The 27,523-nt window shown below is 46.7% G+C and overlaps 1 protein-coding gene across 4 annotated transcripts; it reads left to right on the plus strand.

Annotated features, from left to right (window-relative positions):
- LOC138754829 (E3 ubiquitin-protein ligase TRIM39-like) lies at positions 1–27,246 on the plus strand. 4 transcript variants are annotated; one of them, XM_069919716.1, is made up of 6 exons: positions 1–186; positions 12,942–13,031; positions 16,503–16,733; positions 19,798–19,820; positions 24,256–24,371; positions 25,536–27,246. In XM_069919716.1, exons 1-6 carry the CDS (start codon positions 16–18, stop codon positions 26,096–26,098), a joined length of 1,194 nt encoding a protein of 397 aa, XP_069775817.1. In that variant the 5' UTR covers positions 1–15; the 3' UTR covers positions 26,099–27,246. The 4 variants fall into 4 exon arrangements, with proteins under 4 accessions (XP_069775817.1, XP_069775819.1, XP_069775818.1 ...); XM_069919715.1 differs by lacking the exon at positions 1–186 and adding an exon at positions 235–877; XM_069919718.1 differs by lacking the exons at positions 1–186; positions 12,942–13,031 and adding an exon at positions 226–877.
- The last annotated feature ends 277 nt before the right edge of the window (positions 27,247–27,523 follow it).

Below are 27,523 nucleotides of genomic sequence, written 5' to 3' on the forward strand. Positions count from 1 at the left end.
TGCACACACACACTCATGCACACACACAAGCATACACCACACACACACACACCACACACATGCACTCATGCACTCATACAAACACACACACATGCTCACCACACACACACACACACACACACACACAGAGAAACTGGAGGTCGATGCTATTGCCATCCAGTTGGAGGGAGTCCAGGCGGAATATTTGTGAGAAAAGTTTAATATATTGTATATTTAAAATTCAATCGGGGGATTGAATTCAAGCGTGGTCACGAGTGTAGCAGTTTCATCGGGTTACACTTGGACAGAGGGATGATCGTTGAACTCTCCAGGACTGTCAGGTTGCGGAGGGTTCACTGTGGCATCCAGATATGCCGGGGGATGGGGGGTGGGGGAGTGTAAGGTCTTGGATTGGACCCCTCTGCTGCCCATGGGGTGGTATCCAAAGCCTTAGCAACCCTCCCTCCCCTTGGATCTGACCTCTCTTCCACCCCCCACCCCCGGCTCCAGACAGACCGAGAGCAATGGGTGGGGTCGCGATGCCTTTTGCCTAAGAGCTCGCCGCGCTGAGAGAGAGCAGCTCACCGGCCCCGTGTGCGGGCTCGTCTTCAGGGAGCCGCTGTCCCTGGCCGGCGGCCACACATCGTGCAGGGAGTGCGTGAGCGGGCTGCGGACGGACCAGAGCTCGACCGGCTGCAGCCCAGCGGAGGTGGCCGCCAGGATGGCGAGCACCCTGCGGGAGATCCCGGAGCTCGGCGAGGGCCAGCAACCGGGCGAGTGCGAGCAGCACAACCTGCCCTACACCGCCTTCTGCCTGGATGACATGAGGCTGGTCTGCGACAAGAGCGCCAGGGAGTGTCCGACGATCCCGGTGAAGGAGGCGGCCGAGCGATTCAAGGTGCCTGACACCCGCGGGTGGATCTCGGAACCGGGTCTTGGTGGTGCAACCTTGTTCAAGTCAGTGGCTGATTAACCCGGACCGCTGGGCTGAGCTTTAGAAAGGCTTCCCCCGACCTCACCCCCCCCCCCCCCCCACACTCCGTTCAATAGAATAAAGTGAATAACGTATTAGGGGGTCTCCAAAGTGGTCCATATGGATCGGTAGGGTGGTGGGGGGGACGAGATGGGAAAATCCAAGTGGTTGAAAGAATCGTTGAGCCCGAGGTCCCAGCCCCACCGTGAGCCCGAAGTCCCAGCCCCACCGGGTGTGCCCGAGGTGCCAGCCCCACCGGGTGTGCCCGAGGTCCCAGCCCCACCGGGTGTGCCCGAGGTGCCAGCCCCACCGGGTGTGCCCGAGGTCCCAGCCCCACCGGGTGTGCCCGAGGTGCCAGCCCCACCGGGTGTGCCCGAGGTGCCAGCCCCACCGGGTGTGCCCGAGGTCCCAGCCCCACCGGGTGTGCCCGAGGTCCCAGCCCCACCGGGTGTGCCCGAGGTCCCAGCCCCACCGGGTGTGCCCGAGGTCCCAGCCCCACCGGGTGTGTCCGAGGTCCCAGGCCCACCGGTTGTGCCCGAGGTCCTAACTCTTCCACCCTGGAAGCCTGAGGTCCCCCCTCTCCCGCTCAGGAGCCCGAGGTCCCCCCTCTCCCGCTCAGGAGCCCAAGGTCCCCGCTTCTGCCTGGGAGCCTGGACGTTCCTGCTCCTGCCGTTTAACACCCCCTCCCCCCACCTTTCAGGCCTCTAGGCTTAAACCCACTCCGCCTAATGGTGAATATGTCGCAGGTCCAAGCCCAACGCACAGAACATAGTGAAACACCAAAGTCTGCAGATGCTGTAATGGAGCTCATCTTCCGTCTGGGCACCTTCCAACCGGATGGCATTAACATCAACCTCCCATTTCTATTACCTCACCCCCATCTTCTTCCCCTTGTATCCTCCCCCCCTCTTCCCTTTTCCTTCTGTCTCCTTTCACAGAGCCAACATTAATTCTCACCTATCATCAAATCCCAGTTCATTGGTCTGGATTTCTTCCTCTCCCCCTCTGTCTTTATTGACTTTTTGCTTATACCTTGAAGAAGGGCTCAGGCCCGAAATGCTGGTAATATATTTTAAAGATGTTGCGAGATGGGCTAACTTCCTCTAGCATTTGCTGATGTCTTTCCGACAATCACAGTTTCTCACTCCTGAGGATCCGATCTTGGCCAAGCCTGAACGCTCCCTCACCTCCGTTCTACATGTTGGAGGAACTCGGCCTGTCTGGCAGCATCTATATATCACCCTTCTTCAAGGAATAAGCAAAAATCAGGCAGGCATATCAATAAAACCTGGGGAAGAGTAAGGAGGAAGAATGGGTGAGGGGTGAGGAAACCAGACAAAAGGTGTTAATTGAATATGATAAGAGGAAAGGTGGGAATTGATTTTGGTTCTGTTAAAGGAAACGAAGGGAAAAGGGAAGCGAAAGAGAGAGAAATAGAGGAAAGGAGACAGAGATGAAAATTTGGTGGGGGGGTGGGCAGAGGAGGGGAGATGGGTGTTTATCAGAAACCAGAGAAGTCGACGTTAATGCCGTCCGGTTGGAGGGAACCTAGACAGAAGTTGTTCCTCCAATTTGTGGATGGTCTCAGTCTGGCAGGTCTCCAGACTGAGGACAGGCATGTCGGCCAGTGAATGGGATGGGAAATTGAAATGAGTGGAATTTTATTTCAACACACAATTGTGCAGCAGGTTTCGACTTGACCCTACCAAACGTTGTTTCCTCCGACCCATGCCAATCACATTTGTGTATGGCACTCGACCCCAGCATCTGCAGACTTCCTTGTCAAACTACTGCCCAAACCCACCCACGATGCTTTTGCAGCCACCTTGTATTTGCCCATTTAGTGCCCATATTCTGCTTTGTGGAGTAGCAAACACCAGAGGGGACATCTGTTAAAGGTGAGGGGAGGAACGTTCAGGGGAGACATAACAGAGAGAGTGGTGGGTATCTGGAATTCATTGCCATGGTTGGTGCTGGAGGCTGGAACAATAGGGACATTCAAAACTCTCAGTTTGGAAGATGTATGGAAGGGAACTCGAGTGTGAGGGAGAGAAGATGAGTTTGTTGTGGAGTAAGTCAGCAGAACATTGGCCTACACTGGGCTGTCGTGTTCTATTCCAGTACACCTTTTCCATCTCAATGCATGTAAATGTTCCAGATGGCCACCACCCTCTGGCTGAGAAAAACTTGGCACTCTGGTGGCCTTTTAATGTTTCTCCTCTCACTTTAAACCTACGCCTTCCAGTTTTAGACTCTCCTGCTCTGGGTAAAATTTAAAAAAAGGTTCTGATCATTTCTCTGTGTCTCATAATTATATGTACTCCTATCGTGTCCCCTCGAACTCCTCTGACACAAAGAAAACAATCACAGACAACATCCTGGTGAGTCTCCATTCATACCCGTGAGGTTCTTTCAGTGGGATGGCAACAAGAATTGCATATAATCCTCTGAACATTGGACATTTTGTAACACCAGAATACTGCAGGAAATGTCTGTTCGTAAATAATTAGTGTGGCCCATCAATTCTGAAACAAAATTGGGAAATGGGACTAATTTAATTATTGGATGGCCTGATGGGATGAATCAGTTCCATGATGTTAAATGTCTGCCAGGTGTGTGTGTGTGTGTGTGTGTGTGTGTGTGTGTGTGTGTGTGTGTGTGTGTGTGTGTGTGTGTGTGTGTGTGTGTGTGTGTGTGTGTGTGTATATACAGATGGGTATACTGTAAATATAATGTTTTCGTATGCATATGAGTATGTATACATGTGTGTGTATATTTATCTGTACACACTTGTGCACACGTGTGTGTGTGGGGCCGCTTCAGCCAGACCCAAGGTGGAATTTATTCTGGCGAACATGGGGAGCAGGGCTGTACAGGAGTACAAGGGCCCCCAGTCTTTAGGTGCCAACATCAGTGTTTGCCAGGGATTGGAAGAGGGAACTGTATTTATACAGGTGTCAGGAAAGAGAGAGAGAACGAGTGCTGCATTATTGTGGAGTTTAGGCGAAACACCAGGATTAGTTGGAGATTCCAACATGGGTAAACATTTATTGGACCTGCTTTAAATTGTTTGGTAATTCCACAAATAGTGGCTTGAGCAACAAGCAAATATTACTCCATTAATCTGGAAATAGCAGCAGTTCAGCATTAGAAAGAGAATTAGAATTTATTGCCATGAACGAGCCATGAAATTCATTGTTTTGTGGCAGCATCACAGGGAAAACATTCATATAAATATAAACAATGAATAAAAATAGTGCGGGAAAAGTCGAAGTCAGGTAGTGTCCTTGGTTCATTGATTATTCAGGAATCTGATGACAGGGGGGAAGAAGCTATCCTTGTGCCACTGAATGAAGAGGACATGGCCTAGGTGGTGGTGGTCTTTGAGGATAGATGCTGCTTTAAGACACTGCCTCATGTAGATGTTCTTGATGGAGTGAAGTCTGGTGCCTGTGATGTCATAGGTCAAGATAACAACCCTCTGGAGTTTTTCTTGCCCTGAACATTGAAACCTCAGTACCAGAGGGTGAAGCAACCAGCCAAAATGCTGTTTTCCTGCGGGTGAGATAGAATTACCACTTATCAGTGGTGTAAAGAAACTGCACAATGTACACATGTAAACAAATAAAGGATTGTAAACAGATAACGAATTTAAACAAACTACAATACAGAGAGAATTTTTTTAAAAAATCAATGAAGTACACAATGAAGAGTCCTTAAATGAGTCCCTGGATGAGTTTGTTGTTGAAGGGTCTGATATTGGAGCAGTAGCAGCCAAGTTTAATGGCTACAGCACAGAAACAGGGGTTTTGGTCCTTCTAGTCTGTGCCAAACGATTACAGGTTTTCCCCGCTACCCGAAAGTAGAGTGTTCCTATGAAACCTTTCATCAGCCGAAATGGTGTCAAGAGAAGGAACAATTACCATTAATTGGGAAAATTAATTGTCATTAATGGGAAAATTTTTGAGTGTTTCCCAGACCCAAATAAATAACCTACCAAATAACGCATAAAGTTCAACGCACACACAATGGCTTTATTTCGTTCACTGCGATCGAAACACTTAATTGCGTCCAATTTTATGCTAAGCTCTCTTCGGCTTTTCTGATACCTTGGGACGCATCTTGCTAACAGATGCACAAAATAAACTGAGGGAAAGCACAGAGCTTACAGGCTCCATTCAAAGGGATGGTGGCTTGTAGCTAAGTGTCGTTCCCGGGGAAGGAGCTCGGCAGCACTCTTGCTGCTCGGGGTGGACGCTGCCTCGATAAGGACTCGCTGCAAAACAAATGCTGAACACTATTTTTTCTTTTTGCCTTTGTTCGTAAAAGCAAAAAATTCTTTTCGGATTTCTCTCGGTTGGTGAAAGCAGGTACTAACATAGAAGCGAAGTGGCGTAAAACGAACTTTCGAAAAGCGGGGAATACCTGTATTCCTGAATATGCCTGGGATTGTCTCATCTCAGAAGCTAAAGAGGCTCAGGCCTGGTCAATACTTGGAGGGGAGACCTTCTGGGAACACCAGATGCCGTCGGTTTCTGTGAGGGGCGATGGATCAAGGGGAGACACTCTGTCTGCCTTGCTGTAGACAAAAGTTAAAGAATTTCATGTATATAACATTCTAAATGTAGTATTACGTGGCATTAATGGAACCTTTATCTTTATTCTGTCTAGTACCACTGTAAAGTTACAATCACCTGTAACCTACTCCATTGCCATCTGCAGTCACAACTCACAAGTTTGGGGAATCTCACAATGAACATTAACAACGCTCAAATAACCTCTTTTTCACTGGCCTCCTGTCCCAGGAATTAACAGGGAATTTACTGGGACATGGTCCAGTGGAAAAGGAACACTTCCCGAATGCCAGCGTCAACTGACATCATTTCATGCTGGGGATTGATGGCCTCTACCCCTACTTGGCTTTTGCTGACGCCAGCGTGCTGATAAAACCAGTGTAAAAGGGACAGTAGAAAGTCACCCATTTCCAGCTGAAGGTCGAACACTCCGATCCCCGGGGATGAGTTGTGTTCAGTGGAAAAGCAATTAGTGTCCCAGTTAAGGGGGGCCCAGTGGAAACGGCACAAAAGGGCTTCCTATCCCAGGCAACTGCACGACCCATTAACTTGGATGCCAGTGGAAAAGGGGCTCATGTTTCACTGTATCATGGCCTGCACAATTTGATAGTTTTAAAAAAAGAATCATTGTTATCCAAGGATAAAATAATCAGTTTGAATGTTACAAAACAAACTCGGAATTACCCGGAAATTGAACAGCCCATCAGTTACATTTTAAAATGTTTCACCATGTGAGATTAACAATATGGCTAAATTTCTTCAGATGACTGTGGTTTCAGCTGGATAACTATTCGGATAGCATTGCTGGAACACTGATAATCTGGCACCCTCAGAACGTTGTGGGAAGCAGACTAGCGGATGTTGTGGACACCTCTTTTGAATGAGAATTAGGTTTTATTGTTAGGAATAGGCTCCTGTACCTTTTTCCCCGATGGTAGCAGAGTGAAGAGGGCCTGGTCTGGGTGGGTGGTGGGGGGTCTTTGAGGAGGGAGGCTGCTGTTTTAAGACCCTGTCTCATGTAGACGTCCTCGATGGAGTGAAGTCTGGTGCCTGTGATGTTGCAGGTTGAGATAATGACCCTCTGGAATTTATTCTTGTCCTGAGAGTTGGTGTCTCCACACCAGGCAGTGATGCAACCGGCCAGGATGCTCTCCACAGTCCACCTGTAGAAGTTTATGACAGTCTTCGGTGACGTATTGAACCTCCTCAGACACCTCACAAAGTATAGCCACTGACGAGTCTTCTTTATGATCGCATCCTGTTAATTCCTGTTTTCTTGAAATGCTGCTTAGAACAATACCATAGAGCTATAGAATGTGACAGCACAGAAAATAAGCCCTTCCGCCCCTCTAGTCTGTGCCTAGTCCCACTGACCTGCATCCATACACTCTTGCATCCAGATACCTGTCCAATTTTTTTCTTGTGTTATAATTGAGCCTTCATTCATGATGTCAGCTGGCAGCTCGTTCTGTACTCCCACCATTCTCCGTGTGAAGAAATTCCCCCTCATGTTCCCCCTGAACATCTCCCCTTTCATCCTAAACCCATGTCCTCTGGTTTGCATCTCCCCCCACCTCAGTGGAAAAAGCCGATCTACATTGACTCTGTCCGTCCCCCTCATAAACTTGTTTCTTCTCTCAAATGTCTCCTCAATCTTCCATGCTCCAGGGAATAAAATCCAAACCTGTTTAACCTTTCCCTGTAACTCAGTTCCTCAAGTCCCGGCAACATCCTTGCAAATATATACATTTTCGAGAGATTCACAAGTTTTATTTCAAAAGTAACTGGGAGTGCAGGTTAATGGGGTGTAAGTTGGGTGGCTGGGCTCGTAGGGCCGATTTGGCTTGTAACCGTGCTGTAGGTGTAAATTTAAATCTAAAACCAACGCAGGTAAGTTTTAAAGAGAGCATGAGGATAGAATTAAGTTTAGAAGGCCATGGTCCAAATGCAGGCAGGTGGGACCAGTATGAGAGGGACACTTTGGTTGGTGTGGGAAAATTGGGCGAAGGGCCTGTTTCCACGCTGTTGGACTCTCATGCACTGGCCGCGCCTCTCAGTGTAGGAAAACCTGCCTCTCAGATTCTCCTTCAACCTTTCCCTCGCACTTGAAATCAATACCTGTTTTGGACAAACGTACTGTTGGAAAGGTTCCCCAATCACTTCCCCTGAACAGAGAATAATCCTGAACAGTGACGAGTTTGCTTCCTAAACTCTAGTGGCTGGATTTTGACCAGTTAATCATGAAAAATCACCTTAACCTTTTCCTATCACGTTCCAGGTGTTTTTGGATATAACCTATTTTTGTGATTTCCTGTCATATTTTAAGTCTACTTCATGAGGTTCAACATGTCATTGAAAATTCATTTCCTGGTTTTGCACTTGGATGTCATTCTTTGCCTGGTGCTGCCGGCTCTGATTCTCCTGTATTTCTTTCACGACGGGAGCAGCTGGAAGATGTTGCGTGCGGGGTGGAAGGGGTCCTCATCGAATTTTGCACGCTCTCTTCAGACAATGATCCCGGTAGATCTCGTCGATGGTCGGGGGATGGAGACCCCGGTGATCCTCTCTGCCGCTCTTATGGTCCTGAGGATTGACCTCCGATCCATTTGTCTGCAGCAACCATACCGCACTGTGATGTGGCCGGCCAGGACGCTCTCGATGCAGCACCTGCAGGAGGTTGGCGTGACGGTGGCTGGTAGCCTTGCCCGCTTCACGATTCTCAGGAAGTACAGTCGCTGTTGCAACTTCCTACCCTGTCACCTGTATCCAACTGTTGACCTGTGCTCCTCTCCCTCCCACCCTCCCCCCCCCCCCCCCGCCTTTCTATTTAGGCATCTGCCTGTTTCTTGTTAGTTGTTCCTGGCTCAGGCTCGAAATTTTGGTGACCCTTCACTCCCCTCAGGTGCTGTGTGACCTGCTGAGTTTCTCCATTGCACCTGACCCCGGTGAATGCAGGAGTTCCAGTTAAACTCCATTGTTCTCTTTTCTGTGTTGAAATAGCATCTCCAAGGGCACTCATTGACTTTGAGATGTCTGAGCATTCCGTAGACTAATTCCCGGGATGTGAGTGTGGTCTCATCACAAATGGGTTATGAAATTAGATTTACTATGTTCTGTGCCCCCGTTGTGGCCTCCTCTACATCGGAGAGACTGGTTGCTGAGTGGGAGATACTTCGCTGAGCACCTTCGCTCCATCTGCATCAGTGACAGGGATCTCCCAGTGGCCAACCCTTTGGTTCTGCGTCCCACTCCCACACTCACGTCTGTCTGTGGCCTTGTGCACTATCCCACCCAGACCACACGTAAGTTGAAGGAAGACTAATTTTCCGTCTGTTCACCCTCCAGCCAGACGGCATTAACGTCAACTTCTCTGGTTTCTGCTAGCCTGCTCTCCATTCTCCCTCCTTTCCCTTCCCCCTCCCCTCCAGCTCTCCACCCCCTTCCCTCTCTATTCTCAGAGTCAACCTACCTCCCCCTCTTGGCTGCTGTGGCATCCCTCCCTTATCCACCTATTACCTCCTGCCTGTGGCTCCACGCTCCTCCCCCTGCCTCTCCCCCCACCATCTTGTTTGGACGACTGCCGACATTTTGTCAAGCTCAAAGAAAGCCCAGCAGTGCCTCTACTTCCTGAGAAGGCTGAGAAAAGTCCATCTCCCAATCCACTCCCCTCCCTATACTCACTACATTCTACTGAGGATGTACCGAGAGCTTCCAGTGCAACAGCGTCACCACCTGGTTTGAAACCTGCACCACCTCGGGCCACAAGACCCTACAGAAGATGGTGAAGTCAGCGGGAAAGATCATCGGGGACCTCTCTTTCTACCTTGAAGGAACATCAACGCTCGATGCAGGGGAAAAGCAATGAACATTGTGAAGGACTCTACCCCCCCCCCACCCCTCCACATAAACTGTTCTCCCTTCTGGCATCTGGTAGGACTTGTGTCCAGAGGGGCAATGGCTTTTACTCCCTGACTTGACCTGCTGAGTTTGTCTTGCATTGTGTTCTCACTTCAACCTTGGTGTCTGCAGATTTCGGCATTTTACTTCCTTGAGAACATAAATTTCTGACCTCGCATTTTTCTCTCATCTTTAGTCTCTCCAGCGCCTGGATCGGAAACGTCAGCCACCCCTTTCCCTCCACAGATGCCGGCTGACCTGCTGCGTTTCTCCAGCACGGTGTTTTTGTCTTATTGAGAACATTTTGGAGCTCAGTGGAAATCCTGTGGAGATGTGCACGGTCCTAAAAGGGGAATGAAAGGGTTGATGTCACAATGTTTTCCTAAGTGGGAGAGCTTTGAACAAGGAGATAGAACTGGGATGTGACTGAAAGATTAGGGGATGGTCAAAAATGAGGATGTGTTCGAAATGACATGTCACGGAGGGTGGTCAATCTCAGGAATTCTCTCACCCAGAATGCACCGAAAGTATTTCAAGAGGAGGGAGATGCCTTTTTGGGACATTGGGGTGTTTGCAGGGTCTCGGACACTGGCCTAGATAAGGTTCAACTCTATTATCATCAGACCGTTTATATTTACAACCAGTTTCTCTGGACCACTGTGCATGTACATGCACACGCCCGTGTACACCCACACACACGCATGCACACGCAAGCACGTGCATATACAAGGGCAAAAGCACACACGTGCACACATGCTCACACCCGCACATGTGCACACACAATCACACATGCACAACACACATACAAACACACTCACAAGTGCACACACACAAACACATCAGACACATACCCACACAAACACAAACAAGCACAAATGTGCCTACAAAAAACACACACACAAACGCACTCACAAACACATGGATAAGGACACGCACAAGCACATGCACAAACGCAGACACACACAACAAACACAAAGACACGAAAGCACAAAAGCACATGCGAACACACACAAACACACCCACACACATGCACACACAAATCACACATGCACAATTGCACAAGTGAACGCACACACTCAAACATACACAAGCACATACACACAAGCAATTGCACTCACAAACACACATTCACAAACACACTCACAAACACAAATACACGCATACGTATGCATGCAAGGACACGCAGATGCACAACAGCACACACAATCACAAGCACATACACACGCAGACATACACACAGGCTCACACAAACACAGACACACTCAAACATAGATACACAGACACACACACAAACACACAGACATGCACACAAATGTGTGCACACACACGCATGCACATTACACAGCACATAATAATCTCATATATATATAAAATCACCACTTAAAATAAATATATACTATTCAGTAAAATTTCAGTTATACGGCACATATGGGGGGGGGGGGGCTTGGTATACACTGAATAAGTGAATTTTCTGGTTGCTTGAGATTATATGTTGCATGATTGGTGAACTAATTGCAAGGGGACGCCAAATTTAAATACATTTTTATACCTATTTATTTTCCACGATTGTTCTTTTGTTTGAGGCTGACATTTGCTTGATTTCCTGATAATGGGGATATCTCTGCATATATATTTTGGAATGGTTTTCTCAGTATCAGGATACAGTTCATCAATCTCACAGCCTTCAGGAAGAAACCATTTCCCGGCCAAGCCGTCCTGATTTCGATGCTCCTGTACCTCCTTCCTGATGCTGTTCTCGATAATTCGTTGAGCCATGTTGAAGCAACGCTTCCCGTGAACATTATCTGTAATGGAAAGGGAGACGACAGTGATCCGCAGTGATATTGAAAGCTGAAACAGGCTTGAGGGGCGATTGACCTCCTCCTGCTCTTAGTCATAACCTGAGATGATATATACGCTGCTAGTTCCTAACAGATAACAGTGGACAATAAATATTTTCAAAAGATTTGTTTCCTGAAAAAAAAACATTGGGGATGATGATAGACAACTGCAAGCTAATTTCAAATTTGCTGAATCATGGAGGAAATTGGAGACAAATTTAATTAACTTTTATTGAATTTAGCATTTTTAATCACATAGTGATGTTGCGATAGTTGAACTGATCTCAAAATGATATGCCGCCAATTTTCATTTGTACTCAGCATCTGATACCTCTCATGTTAGTATCCAGTCGGCATTGATGGATTCCAATTGCCCTGATACTGCTTTTCCATGGTCGCAATGTCCCGATGAAACCTTTCACCGTGTCCGTCACTGAGGACACCAAGATCAGTGGGGAAGACATCCAAGTGAAAATGCAGAAAATGAATTTTCAGCGACATGATGCATTTCATGGTTGTGTATGCTTGAAATAGACTTAAAATATAACCCAAACAAAAGTGGGAACAAGATCTAAACATAAAGATAAAAAATGAAAATTGGGAAAAGCTATGCTCCAGAACTATGAGAAATACAATAAACACGAGGTTACTCATGATACAATATAATTGGTTACAGAGGCTATACATCACACGCCAAAAGTTAAATAAATGGGACCCAACAGTATCAGATAGGTGTTTTCGCTGTAAGAAAGAAATGGAACAACAGTACATGCAACTTGGGCATGTGAGAAAGTGGAAAAGTTTTGGGAAGATCTAAATCAGGTATTAAATAAAATCACAAAAAGCAACATACCAAAAAATCCAGAGATCTTTCTTCTAAGTAATACAAGAAGTAAAAAGTTAGGCCTCAAACTGGATGAAGTGCAAAAATGATTTATTATGATAGCCTTAGCTGTAGCAAAAAAATATATAATGTCAACCAGGAAGTCAGAAGAGAACCTGAGAGTACAGCAATGGTACATAGAAATGAATAAATGTATTCAATTGGAAAAAATAACATATAATTTAGAAAATAATGTCACAGTATTCGAACAAATTTGGGAACTGTACATGGAACACAACAGAGAGGGCTTGCCTCGGACCTCCACCCCCTAAAATGATAAAATGAGAAGAAGACAAAATGACCTGATCCAGCGTGTAAAAGTAGATGACACAATTTTCTTGTTTATTTTCATTGTGTGATGACATTGTTTAATGGTTTTATTGTATGGTATATGTTGAACATTTAATGGGTTTGGAAGGAGGGCGGTGGGAAGGAGCGAGGGAAGGTAGGAAGGAAAAAAGGGGAGAAAATGTTACTGTGTATATTCAAGAGGGAAATGATTGTGTGTATTTTGGTTAATATGGTTCATAGTGTGAAAATTTAAAAAAAAAATAGACTTAAAATATGACAGGAAATCACAAAAAAATAGGTTATATCTAAAAAATGGAAAATTTCAAGGTGATTTCCGAGATCAGCAGCTCAAAATCCATAAAATGCACCCAAAGTGTTCAGGAAGCAAAGTCTTTGTAATGGGCTTGATTTGAATCCCCATCAAAGTCTGAATTTCCCTGTCCACTTATCCTCAGGTCCAAATTCCATCTGCCCGCGCATGAGCGATTATTATTTTTTAACAGGCAAAACTTCAACAAACCTTGGAATACCTGGAGAAGCAGGCAGCGGAAAACGTGGACCGCAACGAACAGACGAATCTCATCGACCTTAAGGTGAGGCAGTGTGGCGGAGGCTCTGACTGGTGGTCAGAGGCTTTCAATCGACCCACTCAGCTTTCATAACCCATCAAATTGCATCCATGCCTGGGCCAATGGCTTTGATCATTGAAAGGAGCTGCTCCCCACCACACACAAGAGAGCAATTTACATCAGGGAAACCCAAAAATCTGCAGGCCCTGTGATTGCAGTAAAAACAGGCCAAAATGCTGATGGGATTCAGCCGGTCTTTCAGCGCACATAAAAGGCAAAGAGATATTGCCGATGTTTCATGGAACAAGCAGAATAAGCCAGAAGCAGGATTCAGACGATGTGACTGGGGAAGGAGTCCAGACCAGCAAAAGGTGTTAATTGGATACGATAAGGGACAAGGTTAGAATTGGTCATGTTTGTGCAAAAGGAAAGTAGGCCAATTGGCCCTTCAAGCCAGCACTGCCATTTATCGGATCATTGCTGATCTTTCCCTTTCAATAACCCGCTGTTGTTTGAATGTCCAAATAGTACCAGCCTCTACGTCCAACCCACCAATGAACCCACCAGGCACCCACCACTCTCTGATAAAAGATGCTTACCTCTGACATCTCCCCTAAACTTCCTCCACTCACTTTATACCGTACAGATGTCCTCTGGTATTTCTTGTTATCGCCCTGGGAAAATTGTGCTGACCGTCCACCCTGTCTAAGCCCCTCACAACCCTCTGTGTCTCTATTGTCACCCCCCTCATCCTCCAGCACGCCAAAGAGAAAAGCTCCCCAGCTCCCTCGTCCTTCCCATGAGATGTAGGAGGAATTCAGAGCCGTCTGTGGTTGGGGGAGGAGGAGAGGAGGGAGGAAGGGGCAGGGGAGGAGCATGAGGTAGTAGGTCATAGAGAAGGCAGAGGGCTAAAGAATGGGGGGGGGAGCTCTCGGATAAGAGAAGGAAGGGAAAGGGGTGGGGAGCTGGAGGACGGGCAAACTCCACACAGACAGCAGCTGAGGTCGGGATCGAACTCGAGTCGCCAGCACGGTGAGGCAGTAGTTCTACTCAGCACTGCAAAAATTGTGTCTGGAACGGGATTTTCATTTTTATTCAACCACAACAGAAATAGAACTGCCACTTCACAGTTAGAATCGACCATGATGTCCATCTTTAACCCTGAGCTCTTTGTGGAATTAGGAAGATTCCTCTCCTGCCACGGTTACCATCTCTGGTTAAAGAACTTGTTTCCATGCTTTACAAATCTTTCATCCAGTCTCACACACCCTCCTCTCCACCCCTTCCCTGACCCTTCTGTTCTAAATGATATGCCCAATGCCCACAGTAACAGTTAATGCGCCGGTTAGCCCAATGCCATTACGGGGTCAGAGACCCAGGTTCGAATCCAGCGCTGTCTGTAAGGAGTTTGCACGTTCTCCCCATGACCTGCATGGGCTTTTTCTGGATGCTCCAGTTTCCACCCACCCTCCAAAAACGTTTGAGCATGGTCCTTTTAATTGGGAAGCACGGGCTAGCAGATCAGAAGGGCCTGTTACCATGCTGTATGTCTAAAATTAAATCTTTGCCGCACTGACTGGTCCGGTCCTGATATTCCCTGATCCCTCTCAATCTTTCCCACCTTCTCCCTTGAATCATTATTGATCTTTTAAATTCTGGGCCTGGCTGGCAAAGCCACCCTTTATTACTTTTGAACTTGAATGGCCTTTGGGACCATTTCGGGGAGCATTTAAGGGCTGGCCACGAGGGTCAGATGTGGACCAGGCTGGAACCACCCAATCCCGCAAACCCATCTAACCTTTCCTCGGCTGAGCTGCTTTCCCCTCTTCTCAGGCAAGCCTTCCATATCCTTGACCCTCCCCTCTCACCACCCCACCCCCACCACCACCCTACTCCCACAAATCTGAATCAAACCTCCCCATCTCCTTGCTTTTCGCATTCCCCTCCATGGAGTCATGGAAGGTTACAGCATGAAAACATGCCCTTCAGCCCTTCTATTCTGCCTAGTCCCATTGCCCTGCACCAAGTCCATGTCCCTCTGTACCTTTCTTGTTCTTTTCTTCAACATGGAAATAGAACCCGCGTTCACCACTTCAGCTCATTCCACACCCCCACCATTTTCTGTGTGAAGTTCCCTGCTAAACTTCTCCCCTTTCACCCTTAACCCATGTCCTTTATTTTGTATTTTACCTACACTCAGTGGGAAAAGCTGACCTGCATTTACTCTGTCCATACCCCTCATAATTTTAAATACCTCTATCAAATCTCCCAAGGGATGAAGTCCTAATCTGTTTAACTGTTGCCTCTAACTCAGTTCCTGAAGTCCCAGCAACATACTAGCAAATCTCTGCACACTTACTATCTTATTGATATCCTTCTTGTAGTTCGGTGTCCATAAACATGAGCAATATTCCACATTTGGCCTCACCAATGACTTATACCACTTTATCATAGCATCCCCCATCTCTTCTGACTTCTCACACAGCCTACCCCTCTGATCCTCAAGAGGCCCAATTTTATCCCTCACTTTTAATGTACCTGTAAAAACCCTTCGGATTTATTTTTTTTTGACCTTGCCTGGTGTGACAGTACTTGAGGCCATAGACAGACACAAGTATGGGAGTGGGGTGCAGACTGAAAGGGTTGGTCACTGGGAGGTCCCTGTCACTGATGTGGACAGAGTGAAGGTGCTCCGTGAAGTGAAGGAACAACCCCATATTTCCTGCCTGTGCACTCTCCAGCCGTCACCATGTGTCTAAATCTAAATCTCACTTACAACAATGGTCCCGACCACTTCTCAACCTGGTGTGGATACGGCACCAACATTAAATAAGGAACGAGAAGCCCAGTTCGATGGTGGTTAATCAGTAGGCACCCATTACTGAAACACACCTTGATCTTGATTCTCCAGCGTCGTCTTTGGCTTGTGACCTGGAGTGGAGCTTGGGTTCATTCTTTGGGGAAAAGACCCAGCTTCTCCATGTGATGGGCTTTATTACCTCCCCCCCCCCCCGCTGATCAGTGGGGCCAACCCAGGTGATCCACAGAGCCAGTGGCGTCCTGTGTAATCTTTTGAAAAGGCCAATTGCAAGGTAAAGGCTAAGCCTTGTCCTTGATTGATAGATGCAGTGGATTCCAAGCAGGTTCCCACCGGAGAGGTCACATGACTCTCCACAATCCACATTCCGACCAGGTTCTTGCCAGAGAGGTCACGTGACCCTCCACAATCCATATTCCTACCAAGTCCCTGCCGGAGAGTTCACATGACTCTCCACAATCCATATTCTGACCAGGTTCCCACCAAAGAGGTCACATGACCCTCCACAATCCAGACCACAAGTGAGAATGGTTCATAGGTACTCTCACCTTTTGTTGAATTAGTGTCTTTTTCCCCAGCAGTTACGATAGAACCAGACCCAACATGCCTGTCGTCGTGTCACCCCTTTAGAACTGTTGTGGGTTGAACCATGCTTCTGATACGATTTTTTTCTCCAGAACCAGGGTGACACAGTTCGGGACAAGATCCAACAAGCTTTCGACTCTCTCCGGAAGTTTCTGGAGAAGGAGGAAAAGGCCATTGCCACAGAAGTGGAAGATCAGGAGGAGTACTTCCTAGGGCAGCTGGAAGACAGTAATGCTCAAACTGGAGGCAACCCCATCTCCCTTCATCACCTGATAATGGATATTAAAAAAAAGTTGCAGCAGGAGGAGGTTCCCTTACTCAAGGTAAGAAGTGGCTGTGGTCAGGAGCAATAAAATTGTTAAACTGTTTCTGGTACAGCTTTTGGTCCATTATCCTCCTAGCAGCTCAACAAAGTTACTGGAAGTTCAGCTACAGGTTAGAACAACACCTTTACAGTGTCATAGACCCAGGTTCAGAATCGGAATCAGAATTGATTGTCATGAAGAAGTCACAAAATTGGTTGTTTTGCGGCAGCGTCACGGTGCAAACATTTATATAAAGCTCCTTGCAACAGTAAATAAAAATAGTTCACGTAAAGTCAATGTGAGGCAGTGTCTTTGGTTAACTGATTATTCAGGAATCTGATGGCAGTGGGGAACAAGCTGTCCTTGTGCCGCTGAGTGCTCGTCTTCAGGCTCCTGGACCTTTTCCCCGATAGTAGCAGAGTGAAGAGGGAATGACTGGGTGGTGGTGGGGTCTTTGAGGATAGCGGCTGCTTTTTTAAGACACCGCCTCATGTCGATGTCCTCGATGGAGTGAAGTCTGGTGCCTGTGATGCGGCAGGCCACGTTAACAATCCTTTAGGGTTATTCTTGACCTGAAAGTTGGTGCCTCCACACCAGACAGTGATGCAACCAGCCTGAATGCTCTCCACGGTCCACCTGTAGAAGTTTATGGAAGTCTTTGGTGCCATATCGAATCTCCTCGGACACTTATAGCCGCTGGCAAACCTTCTTCGTGATTGTATTGACATCGAGGCTCCAGGACAGATCCTCGAAGATGTTGACACCCAGGAATTTGTTGTCTGCCTCCAGTGCGGAGCCCTCGATGAGGACTGGATCAAACCTGATGCTCTCTGTCATGAATTTGTCCATTCTCTCCATGACTGCTCATCCCTTGAGGAAGGACCCAGGCCTGAAACGTTGGTTAACCTTTCCTTACCAGAGATGCTGCTTGACCTGCTGAGTTTCTCCAGCACACTTATATTTGAAAAGGCAGGGCCTTTAATTCTGAGGCTGTACCTCCGTGCCCAGACTCTGCTATCACCAGAAATAACTTCTCGACCTCCACCTCATTTGGGCCTTTCAATATTTTACCTTTCGCAAACTCCTTCTGAGAAGCAGGACAAGTGCAGGCCCTGTGCTGGGCTTCAGCACCATTCGGCCACAGAAGAGTTGGTCACAGGGTGAGAGTCAAGTTTATTGTCATCCGATTGTACACGTACAACCTGATGAAACGGCATTCTCTGGTCCTCGGTGCAAAACACACAGGCACACAACCAGACATAACACACCTACAGACAAACAATACATATACAGGACTAGTATTCATATACACAAATAAATATTGAATTTTTTAAATTTGAGAGGGTTAGTGTGGGCAGTTCCTTTGGTCGTTCAGCATTCTCACTGCCTGTGGGAAGAATCTGATCCTCAGCCTGGTGGTGCTGGCTCTGATACTCCTGTATCTCATCCCCAGTGGGAGCAGCTGAAAGATGCTGTGTGCAGAGTGGAAAGGTGGTTCTCAATGACTTTGTGTGTCCTCTTCAACCAATTATCCTGATAGATGGGGGTGGGGGGATGGGAAGGAGACTCCAGTGATCCTCTCTGCCGCTGTTATGGACCTGTAGATTGACCCCTGATCTATTTCTCTGTAGCAACCGAACCACACTGTCATGCAGCTGGCCAGGACGCTCTCGATGGAGCACTTGTAGAAAGGTGACATGATGGTGGAGAGAAGCCTTGCCCACCTCAATCTAATCAGGAAGTCCAGTCACTGTTGCACCTTCCTAACAAGTGAGGAGATGTGTGTCCACAATAGGTTGCTAGTTAAGTGGACTCTAGGGAACTTGGCTCCGCTCTCTCCACTACAGAGTTGTTGATGTGTAGTGGAGGATGGTCCTTCCTGGTCCCCCTGAAGTCCACGATCATTTCCTTCATCTTGTCCATGTTGAGATTCAGGTTGTTACTCTCGCACCATATCACGAGATTTTCCACCTCCTCTATGTTGCGCGACTCATGTTGTGGCTGATGAGGCCGACAACTGCTGTCATATCTGAAAATTTCACTGCTGGATCTGGCGATGCAGCCGTGGGTCAGGAGCATGAACAGGAGCTCTGAGGTGTGCCACTGCCCTGCACGACGATGGTCTGCTACCATACAGGCTCCCTCCCTTTGTTTCAATGTGAAGTTGGTGCAGACATCCTGCCGCCGTCCGTTGCCTCTCCTCCGTACTGAGACTCCACCCTGTGACCCCACTGTGCTCCTCCACGCCCCACAAATCACTGTGCAATCAGACTCTGGACTATGAAAATGAAACCCAGCAGGGGTGCCAGGCGATGCTATGGGCGATCTTATTTGTTCTGATGGCAGATGAAGAGAATCATGTGATTATTATTTATTGGACAACACTAATAGGAGTATTGACTTGGTGCTATGTTTCTCTTCCCCTTCAGATACATTACTCGTGTCATCGTTGATAGTCAATCCCCACTTCTTTGGCCTAAAATTCATGTGTTTTCGTATGACCCGTATAAAATTCGACCCTCCACCTATTTTTGGATGTGACTGCCCACCCATCTGAGCTCCTGACACCCTGACCACAGATCTTCAACCCCAGCTGCCCACCCACCTGAGCTCCCGACGCCCTGACCACAGATCTTCAACCCAAGCTGCCCGCCCACCTGAGCTCCCGACGTCCCAGCCACTCGCGCACCGGAGTTTCCAACACCTCGACCGCGTGGGAGTCACACCAGGGCTGCCCGCCCTTCCAAGCTCCTGATCCCCTCCCCCCCCCCCCCATGACTCTGGATCCTTGCCCCAGCCACCCATTCCTCCGAGCTCCCGACGCCCTGACCCTGCAGACTCACCACCCTGTCCCGGCCATCCAAGCTCCTGCTGCCTTGAACGACGCAGGTACTTACCGTGGTCAAAAGCATGGCCAGTGTAAAAATTGACCCCCCCCTCCCCAAATTTGATCTGGAAAATTGGTCCAAAAATTTTTGATGATTACACAAGTATTAATGGAAGATGTTTCTTTTGACAGTTGTGCTGTTCTGAGCTGGTTTGCCTCATTATTCAAACAATCTTCAATTCTTTCTCCTTTTAGAATATCGGTGCTATATTTGACAGGTATGTGACTTTTTCCAAGTTCCACTTCATTATTATCTTCATTATCAACCAGATGAAGCAGCATTCTTCCGGGACCAAGGGGCAGTTACTTACACAGAATAACACTGGACAACAATTTTTCTCAAAAGGTTTGCTTCCTGAAAAAAAAAATTGGGGATTATGATCGAGAACTTCAAGCCAAACGCAAATATAGTTTCAGATTTGTTGTATTATGTAGGAAGTTGGAGAATCATTAGCTTTGATAGAATTTAGCATAAACCCACCTAAAAATGTTTTGCCACTGATATTCATTTGTACTCAGCATCTGATGCCTCCCGTGTCACTGTCCAACAATAGTTGACCGGCGTTGATGAATTCCAATTGCCCTGATACTGATACAGTGTCCTGGTGAAACCTTTCACCATGTCCGTCACTGACGGCACCAAGATCAGCGGGAAAGACATCCAAGTGCGTGGTTTTGTCTGCTTGAAGTAGACAAAATATGACAGGAAATCACAGAAGTAGGTTATATCTTAAAAAAAAAGAAAATGGTACATGTTTAGAAATCTTTAAGGTGATTTTTGTGATTAGCAGCCCAAAATCCATAAAATATACCCAAAATTGTTCAGGAAGAAAAATCTTCATTGTCCAGTGTAATCCCATTCATAGACAAAAATATACCATAAAATGAATATTTATAAATATTCTGGAATAATTTACTCAATTTCATTTATAAGAGTCCCAAGGTTTACAGGATCCAGTTCGTCAATCTCACAGCCTGTGGGAAGATGCTATTTCCCAGTCTGGCCGACCTGGTTTAGATGCTCCTGTCCCTCCTTCATGATGGTTGTGGATCAAAGATCCTTTGTGCTAGTTGGTTGGGGTCCTCAATCATCTATGAGCCTCGAGGAAAGGGAGACCCCAGTGATCTTCTCGGCCTCTGTATGCTTTGCAGCTACCGTCCGACACCATGATGCAGTCAGACAGGATGCCCTCAATTGTCCTCCTGTGAAATGTTATCAAGATGTGTGCATTGGGGAGGAGAGGAGGATGGGAGGAGTGCAGGCTAACAGGTAAGAGGTGGCTCTGTTTGAAGGGTAGAAGAGAAAAAAGCTGAGGTGATGGGAGATGGGATTGCTCTCTGAAGGGGGACAGGAATCTGGAGGAAAGGAGACAGAGATATAGGGAAGGAGAGAGACTCGGGGGAGAGGGAAATTAGAAATGTTAAGGCCATCTGGTTGGAGAGTCCAAAGATGGAATCCAAGGTATTGTTCCTCCAATCTGCAGGTAGCCTTGGTACAGACATGCATTGAGGACCTCCCCAGTGGCCACGCTCCTTTCCCACACCAACAAGTCCACTCATTACCTCAAAAGCACACCCAAACCGAGACTACTTGTAATAACCATATAACACCACAGCACAGAAACAGGCAATTTGGCCCTTCTAGTCCATGTCAAACACTTTCTCCCACCTCACCCCACTGACCTACATTCAACCTGTAACCTACCTAATGATTGAACCTGCCTAACAAACCTTCCCTGAGGAACTTTATCAAAGGCCTTACTAAAGTCCAGATATACAGCAACCACTGTCTTCCCCTCGTCAACTTCCTAGTAACCTCCTCAAAAAATTCAATAAGGTATGCCAAACATGATCTTCCCCTCACAAATCCATGTTGACCATGCCTAATCAAATCCTGCCTATCCAGATATTTATATATACCATCTCTAAGAATATTTTCCATGAACTTACCCACTACTGATGTCAAATTTACAGGCCTATAATTACTGGATATTCTCCCTTTTTTAAACAATGCAACCACATGAGCTACTCTCCAACCTCCGGCACCATTCCCATTACTAATGATACTTGATATTTTAAATATCTCCGTCCAAGCCCCTACTATTTCTACACTAACATCCCGCTAGGATCTAGGGAATATCTTGTCAGGGCCTGGAGACTTATCCACCTTTATTTTCATTAAAAGCACCAGAATTTCCTCTTCTTTATTCATCATTCTTTCCATAACTTCCCTACTTAGTTTAAACAGATCAATAACTTCAAAATCTCTTTTGGCTGCACACATAGTCATCCCCTCTCACCCTCTTGGGGACCCATTTTATTCCTCCCTATCCTTTTGCTCCTCATGTATCTATACAAACCCTTTGGATTTATTTTCACCTTACTTGACAAAGCAACCTCATATCTCTGGTCAATAGAGGAAAGGGAGACCCTAGTGATCTTCCTGTACACGTTGATGATCCTTTCTAGTGTGTTTTGAACAGTGGGAAGAAACTGAAGCTCCTGGGATAACTCCTTACAGACAGTGCGGGATTTGAACCCCAGTCCCAATCACTGTTGCTGCAATGGCGCTGGATTAACTGGCACCCCGACCTTGCTGCCCTTTTTTCCCCTTGTGTTACAAACCCAAAGGACTCCAAAACCCAGCAGCAAATGACCAATGGTTAATTAAACAAAACTTGTTTTTAATTATCTTTAAACATGAAAACAGAATCAAACTTTAACTAAACGCTATTAACTTAACTAATGTAACTTAACCCCCTTCTAATTCTAAGTGCACGTGTATGTAATGTGTGTGTACATTTAAGAAATGTTCTTTGGTTCACAGTCCAATCTCACTTCTCATTCTTGCAAGTTCACTGGTTGCAGGCAATTCTTATACTGTGCACTGAATTTAACATGTATAAAGTTCACCAGGCTTTGGTGCTCGAAAGGTAAATGGTTACCACTCAGGAAGGTTCTTGTAGGTTTGCAGAGAGAGGATGTGTTGTTCCAGGATTTCCACAACTGAGGTACCACCATTAGTCACCTCAATGTCTTGCTGATGAAACTTGCCCCATCAGGGTTCTCACTCTTTCTTTCAGGCTATCACAGAGTTCCTTTCTGTTTCACTTATTCCAAGAGAAACATCAGTCAGATAGCACTTCCAGCCATCCACCAGTCTGGAGCTTCTGTTCCAGTTCCAACAAGCTTCTCCTGGCCTGTTACAGCTTTCTGGTGTCACACACAGTCCAAGACTCCCTTCTGTCTCTGTCTATGAGAATCAAACTGCCAGGCAGCATGTCCTTCTCTCTCTCACTTGCAAAACCCCTGACCTTCTCCAGCAGACAATACAGATTGTCTTTTGGTCAATCTGTTCTTTTAGGTAAACAATAACCTCTCAATGACCTTTCTGTGTCTCTTAGTGTTGCTTTAAAGACAATAGTCCATTCATTCACAAATCAATTAACAGCTACCTGTGAAATCTCCACAGCATTCTCCATAACTTTTGTAAAGTTACTGAATGTGATTCTTCAGTATTTCAAACCAAATGTGTTTTAAAGTGTGTGCATGTATGTAACCTTCTCTCAAATTTATCTCCCAAATACTTTCCCAAACATTCCATCACACCTGTTTTTTCAACCATTTTATTTATTTTGAAATGTGGTTTATACAAATGTTTGCACTGTCCTGCAAAACATTGTTTTGTCACATATTCATGATAATAAATTCTAATTCTTAATCTGAGATCGTCTCCAACCAGATGACATTAACATTGGCCTCCCCTCCCCTGTCTCTCTCTGTCCCTTTTCCTCTAGCTCCACACCCCCATCCCTCTCCATTCACTCTCCCTATCATTTCTCAGCTTCTACCCCCACACATATCCACCTGTGACCTCTTACCTGCTACCCTGTCCTCCTCCCCTGCCTCTTCATCCCTCCTCTCCTGACCCTTCCTCCCTCCTCTCCCTTCCTCCCTCCTCTCTTCTCTCCTCCCCTGCCACTTCCTCCGTGCCGCCCAATTAAAACCCAATTAACCCACATCTCTGGTACATTTTGAAGGGTGGGAGAAACCCATGCAGACATGGGGAGAACATACAAACCCCTTACAAACCCTGGTCCAGATCACTGGTGCTGTAATGGCATTGCAATAACTGCCACATCAACTGTGCCACCTGCACCATTGTAACTTCCCTTTGAATTACCATCACAGTATCCGCAGGCTTTTGTGATTCACTCCAGATGTTTGGAACTTCCTTTTCAATCTTCATATGTGCGGTCCCAAGAACTAGAAGCTGTGTGGCTGAGATTTTATTTATTTGGAACATGGTAGAAGCCGGTTCCGGCCATTGAACCCCATGCTGCCCAATTATGCCCAATAAACCTGCACTTTTGAAGGGCAGGAGCATCCAGGGAAATCCCACGTGGGTCACGGGAAGAACAGAGCAACTCCATACAGATGACGGAGGATTCAAACCCGGGTCACTGACCCTGTAACACTATTGCTCTAACTGCGTCACCTGTGTGGCGGCCCATTTTCTGACTGTCCATTATGACTTGTGGTTTGCAGTCTAGTTTACAAACCAAGGTTAGTATCCCATTTCAAGAAGTTGTGATAAACCTAACTGCTGCACTTGTTCCAGAATCTAACTCTTGTGTACTCGGGTTTTCACAGGTCTGGTAACCTTTTACAGAAACCCAAGGAACTGCCTCTGGATTTCAGTCAGGGTGGATTCAATGTCCCACTACAGTACATGGTGTGGAAGTTGATGTTAAAGCATATCAAACCAGGTAAAGTTCTTTAGTTACTCTTGACATAAAAAAATTTCCAAAAGGTTTGCTTCCTGAAAAAAAATTGGGTATTATGATAGACAGCTTCAAACTGAACACAAAGATAATTTCAGATTTGCTGTATCACATAGGCAGTTGGAGAAACATTAAATTAACTTTTATTGAACAATGCTGACACATTGTGTTAGTTCAACTGATCTCAAAATGTGTTGTCACTGATTTACATTTGTACTCAGCATCTGATGCCTCTCATGTCAGTGACCAACAAGAGTTGGGCAGCGCTGATAGATTCTAGTTGACCTGACACCGCGTTTACACAGTGGCAATGTCCCAGTGAAACTTTTCACCGTGTCCGTCACTGACGACACCAAGATCAGCGGGGAAGATGTCCAAGCGCAAATGCAGAAAATGAATTTTCAATTACATGTCGCCCCTCATGGTTTTGTGTGCTTGAAGTAGACTTAAAATATGACAGGAGATCACAAAAATAGATTACATCTAAACAACCATTTGTGAGAGGAAAATGTTACGGTGATTTTCGTGACCATCAGCCCAAATTCCATAAAATGCACCCAAAAGTGTTCAGGAAGCAAAATCCTTATTGTCCAGTGTTATCCGTCGCCATGGGGTAAGGCTTCTCACTAAGTGCTACTCTTCAAGGGAGACACTGCTTTGTTTGCCATGCAGTGCATGTGGATTGTGCATGATGCAGGTCTCCAGATATTTCCATGAGCTGAAGCACCCACAAACCTTCCTTTCCTTGGCCTGGAAGCTGCCCGCGCGGTGGCTCTGCCCGGCACCATATAACTACCTGGGATGTAGGAATAGTGCGGATTAGCAACTGGCCATTTGGTTCAAGTGTCCACCTATCACTTCTCAGCTTCTACCCTCCCACCTGTATCCACCTATTACCTCTTACCTGTTAGTCTGGGCTCTTCCCCTTTCCCCCATCCTCCCCTCCTGCCACCTCCCTTTTTAGAGCCCAGAAAGGGTCAATATTGGTTACCCTTCACTTCCTGTGGACGCTTCACGACCTGCTGAGTTTCTCCAGCACGTTTGTGTATTGGATTGGTCAAAATGGTTGGTTGCCTTTAAGGTGAATGTTATCTCTTTTTCTCTCTCTCTCTCTCCCACACACCCTAACACTGACTTTGTATATTTCAGTTCCTACCCTCCTGACACTGGACCCAAAAACAGCGAACTCTCACCTCATCCTGTCACGGGATGGCATGGAGGTGCGTGTGGGCGACAAGCAGGAGGACCTGCCGGACAATCCGGAGAGGTTCAGTCACTGGCTCAGCATCCTAGGCTCAGAGGGCTTCACCTCCGGCAAGCACTGCTGGGAGGTAGAGGTGGCTGAGAGCTCCGTCTGGCAGGTGGGGGTGGCCAGGTCTGCCGTGCCCCGTAAGAGAGGCTTCGCTCCATTCCACTGGCAGGAGAGCCGCAAGTTCTTCACGCCAGAACCCAATGCGGGGGTGTGGGCTTTGGCCTCACAAGATGGCGACTACGCAGCTCTGACCTCGCCTCCTGTTGAACTGCACCTGAAGGGAAGGTTGAGAAGGCTGGGGGTTTACCTGGATTATTCCGCCGGACAGGTGTCCTTTTACAATGCCGATGACATGTCCCACCTCCACACTTTCACCGACACGTTCACCGAGGCAATGTTCCCTTACTTCTACATTGCTCACAAGGGAGACTCACTGCGACTAGTCACACTGGGGATCTAATGAACCTCTCCTCTAATTGTCTCCCCTTCTCTCTCCCTATCTCACTTTCTCCCTGGCTATCTCTCCCCTCTCCCTCACTCCATCCTCTCCCCCCATTCTCCACCATCCCCTCTCCCCCTGGGATACCATTGCTATGCTAGATTGGCCCATCAAGCCTGCTCTGCTATTCTAATCATGAGCTGATCCATCCTCCCACTCCCCGGCTTTTCCCCGGAACCCTTGATGCCCTGACTATTCAAATACCTGTTAATCTCTATGTTAAATCAACCCCACAACCTCGCTTCCACACCCGCCTGTGGCAACAATTTCCACAGACTCACGACCCCTGACTAGAGCATTTTTTTTCCACACCTTGCTTTTATTCTCTGAAGTTATGCCCTCTTGTCCTGGACTCCCTGCCCATGGGAAACAACATTGCCACAATGTCTGGCCAGGCCTTCCTGCATTCAAAATGCCTCTGTGAGGTCCCTTCTGCCCTCCAGCCAGTGGCTCTGGGACTTGCTGAGTTTCTCCAGCCCACGTCAAGATGTGGTGTCTGCATTTACCCTGGTGTGTGTGATTGGAGGGGGGGTGGGTGAGTCTTAGCCTCTGACAGGCTGAATCCTTCCTGATGCAATGCTACAAATAAGAAGAACCCCCCCCCCCACTCCATCTATGTGCAGGGCCGGTCGGTGCTAGGAATTGCGGGGCCCAATTAGAAAATTGATAGAGGGGCCTCTACAAAAGACGAAATTGATGTTTTATATTTCGTATAGTATGCCACTCTTAGCCAAAAAGCATTAAATGCTTGATTTACTAAATATTGAAAGACAATATGAAAGTTTTATTTGTTTAATACAAGTTAAGACAATGGCAGACAAACTGTTTATGCACAGGTCTTTTAGAAACCGACTTTTCTGGCTTTTGTATTTGCAAAATCTTTCAAAATAATTTCAAAGTCAATGCTTTTAGTAATGTCATTTTCTATAGATAGCATCGCCAAATTGTTTAGTCTCTCTTGTGAAATTATGTTTTAATCAGTTTTACTTTGGAAAAACTTCTTTCCCCCACCCCCCCCCCCCCCCACCTCACCCCCAGCCCGATGCGACTGTTACAGGCATTGTTAAGTAAACCCTCAAAGCAATAAAAACATTAGGAACTGCTGTGAATCGGTTGTTTCCATCCAGGTATTCAAACAGAGCTTGAGGCTTAACCACACTGAAGGGAAGAAAAGTTTTCAGACCTTCAAGTTCTTCGGCCAACAGATAACCATCCACGTCTTTAGTGTGTTTCAGTAACTGCCCCTTCATTAGTGCTCTGTTTTAGTATGCTGTCAGTTAAAGCTGCTTCAAGGTCTGCCGTGTGTTTCCTTATTTCCACCTTTTCTAAGCTCTAAAAGTTATTTAAAAATCCAAATAATTTTACATGGCTTCTAAGCTGCTTAAA

The sequence above is a fragment of the Narcine bancroftii genome, chromosome 2, assembly GCF_036971445.1.
Source record: "Narcine bancroftii isolate sNarBan1 chromosome 2, sNarBan1.hap1, whole genome shotgun sequence".
NCBI lineage: Eukaryota > Metazoa > Chordata > Chondrichthyes > Torpediniformes > Narcinidae > Narcine > Narcine bancroftii.

Coding starts and splice junctions, on each gene's coding strand:
- LOC138754829 (XM_069919715.1), top strand. CDS start 701: ATGGCGAGCACCCTGCGGGAGATCCCGGAGCTCGGCGAGGGCCAGCAA. Junction 878..12,941: donor AGGCGGCCGAGCGATTCAAG/GTGCCTGACACC, acceptor ATTTTTTAACAG/GCAAAACTTCAACAAACCTT. Junction 16,734..19,797: donor AGGAGGTTCCCTTACTCAAG/GTAAGAAGTGGC, acceptor TTCTCCTTTTAG/AATATCGGTGCTATATTTGA.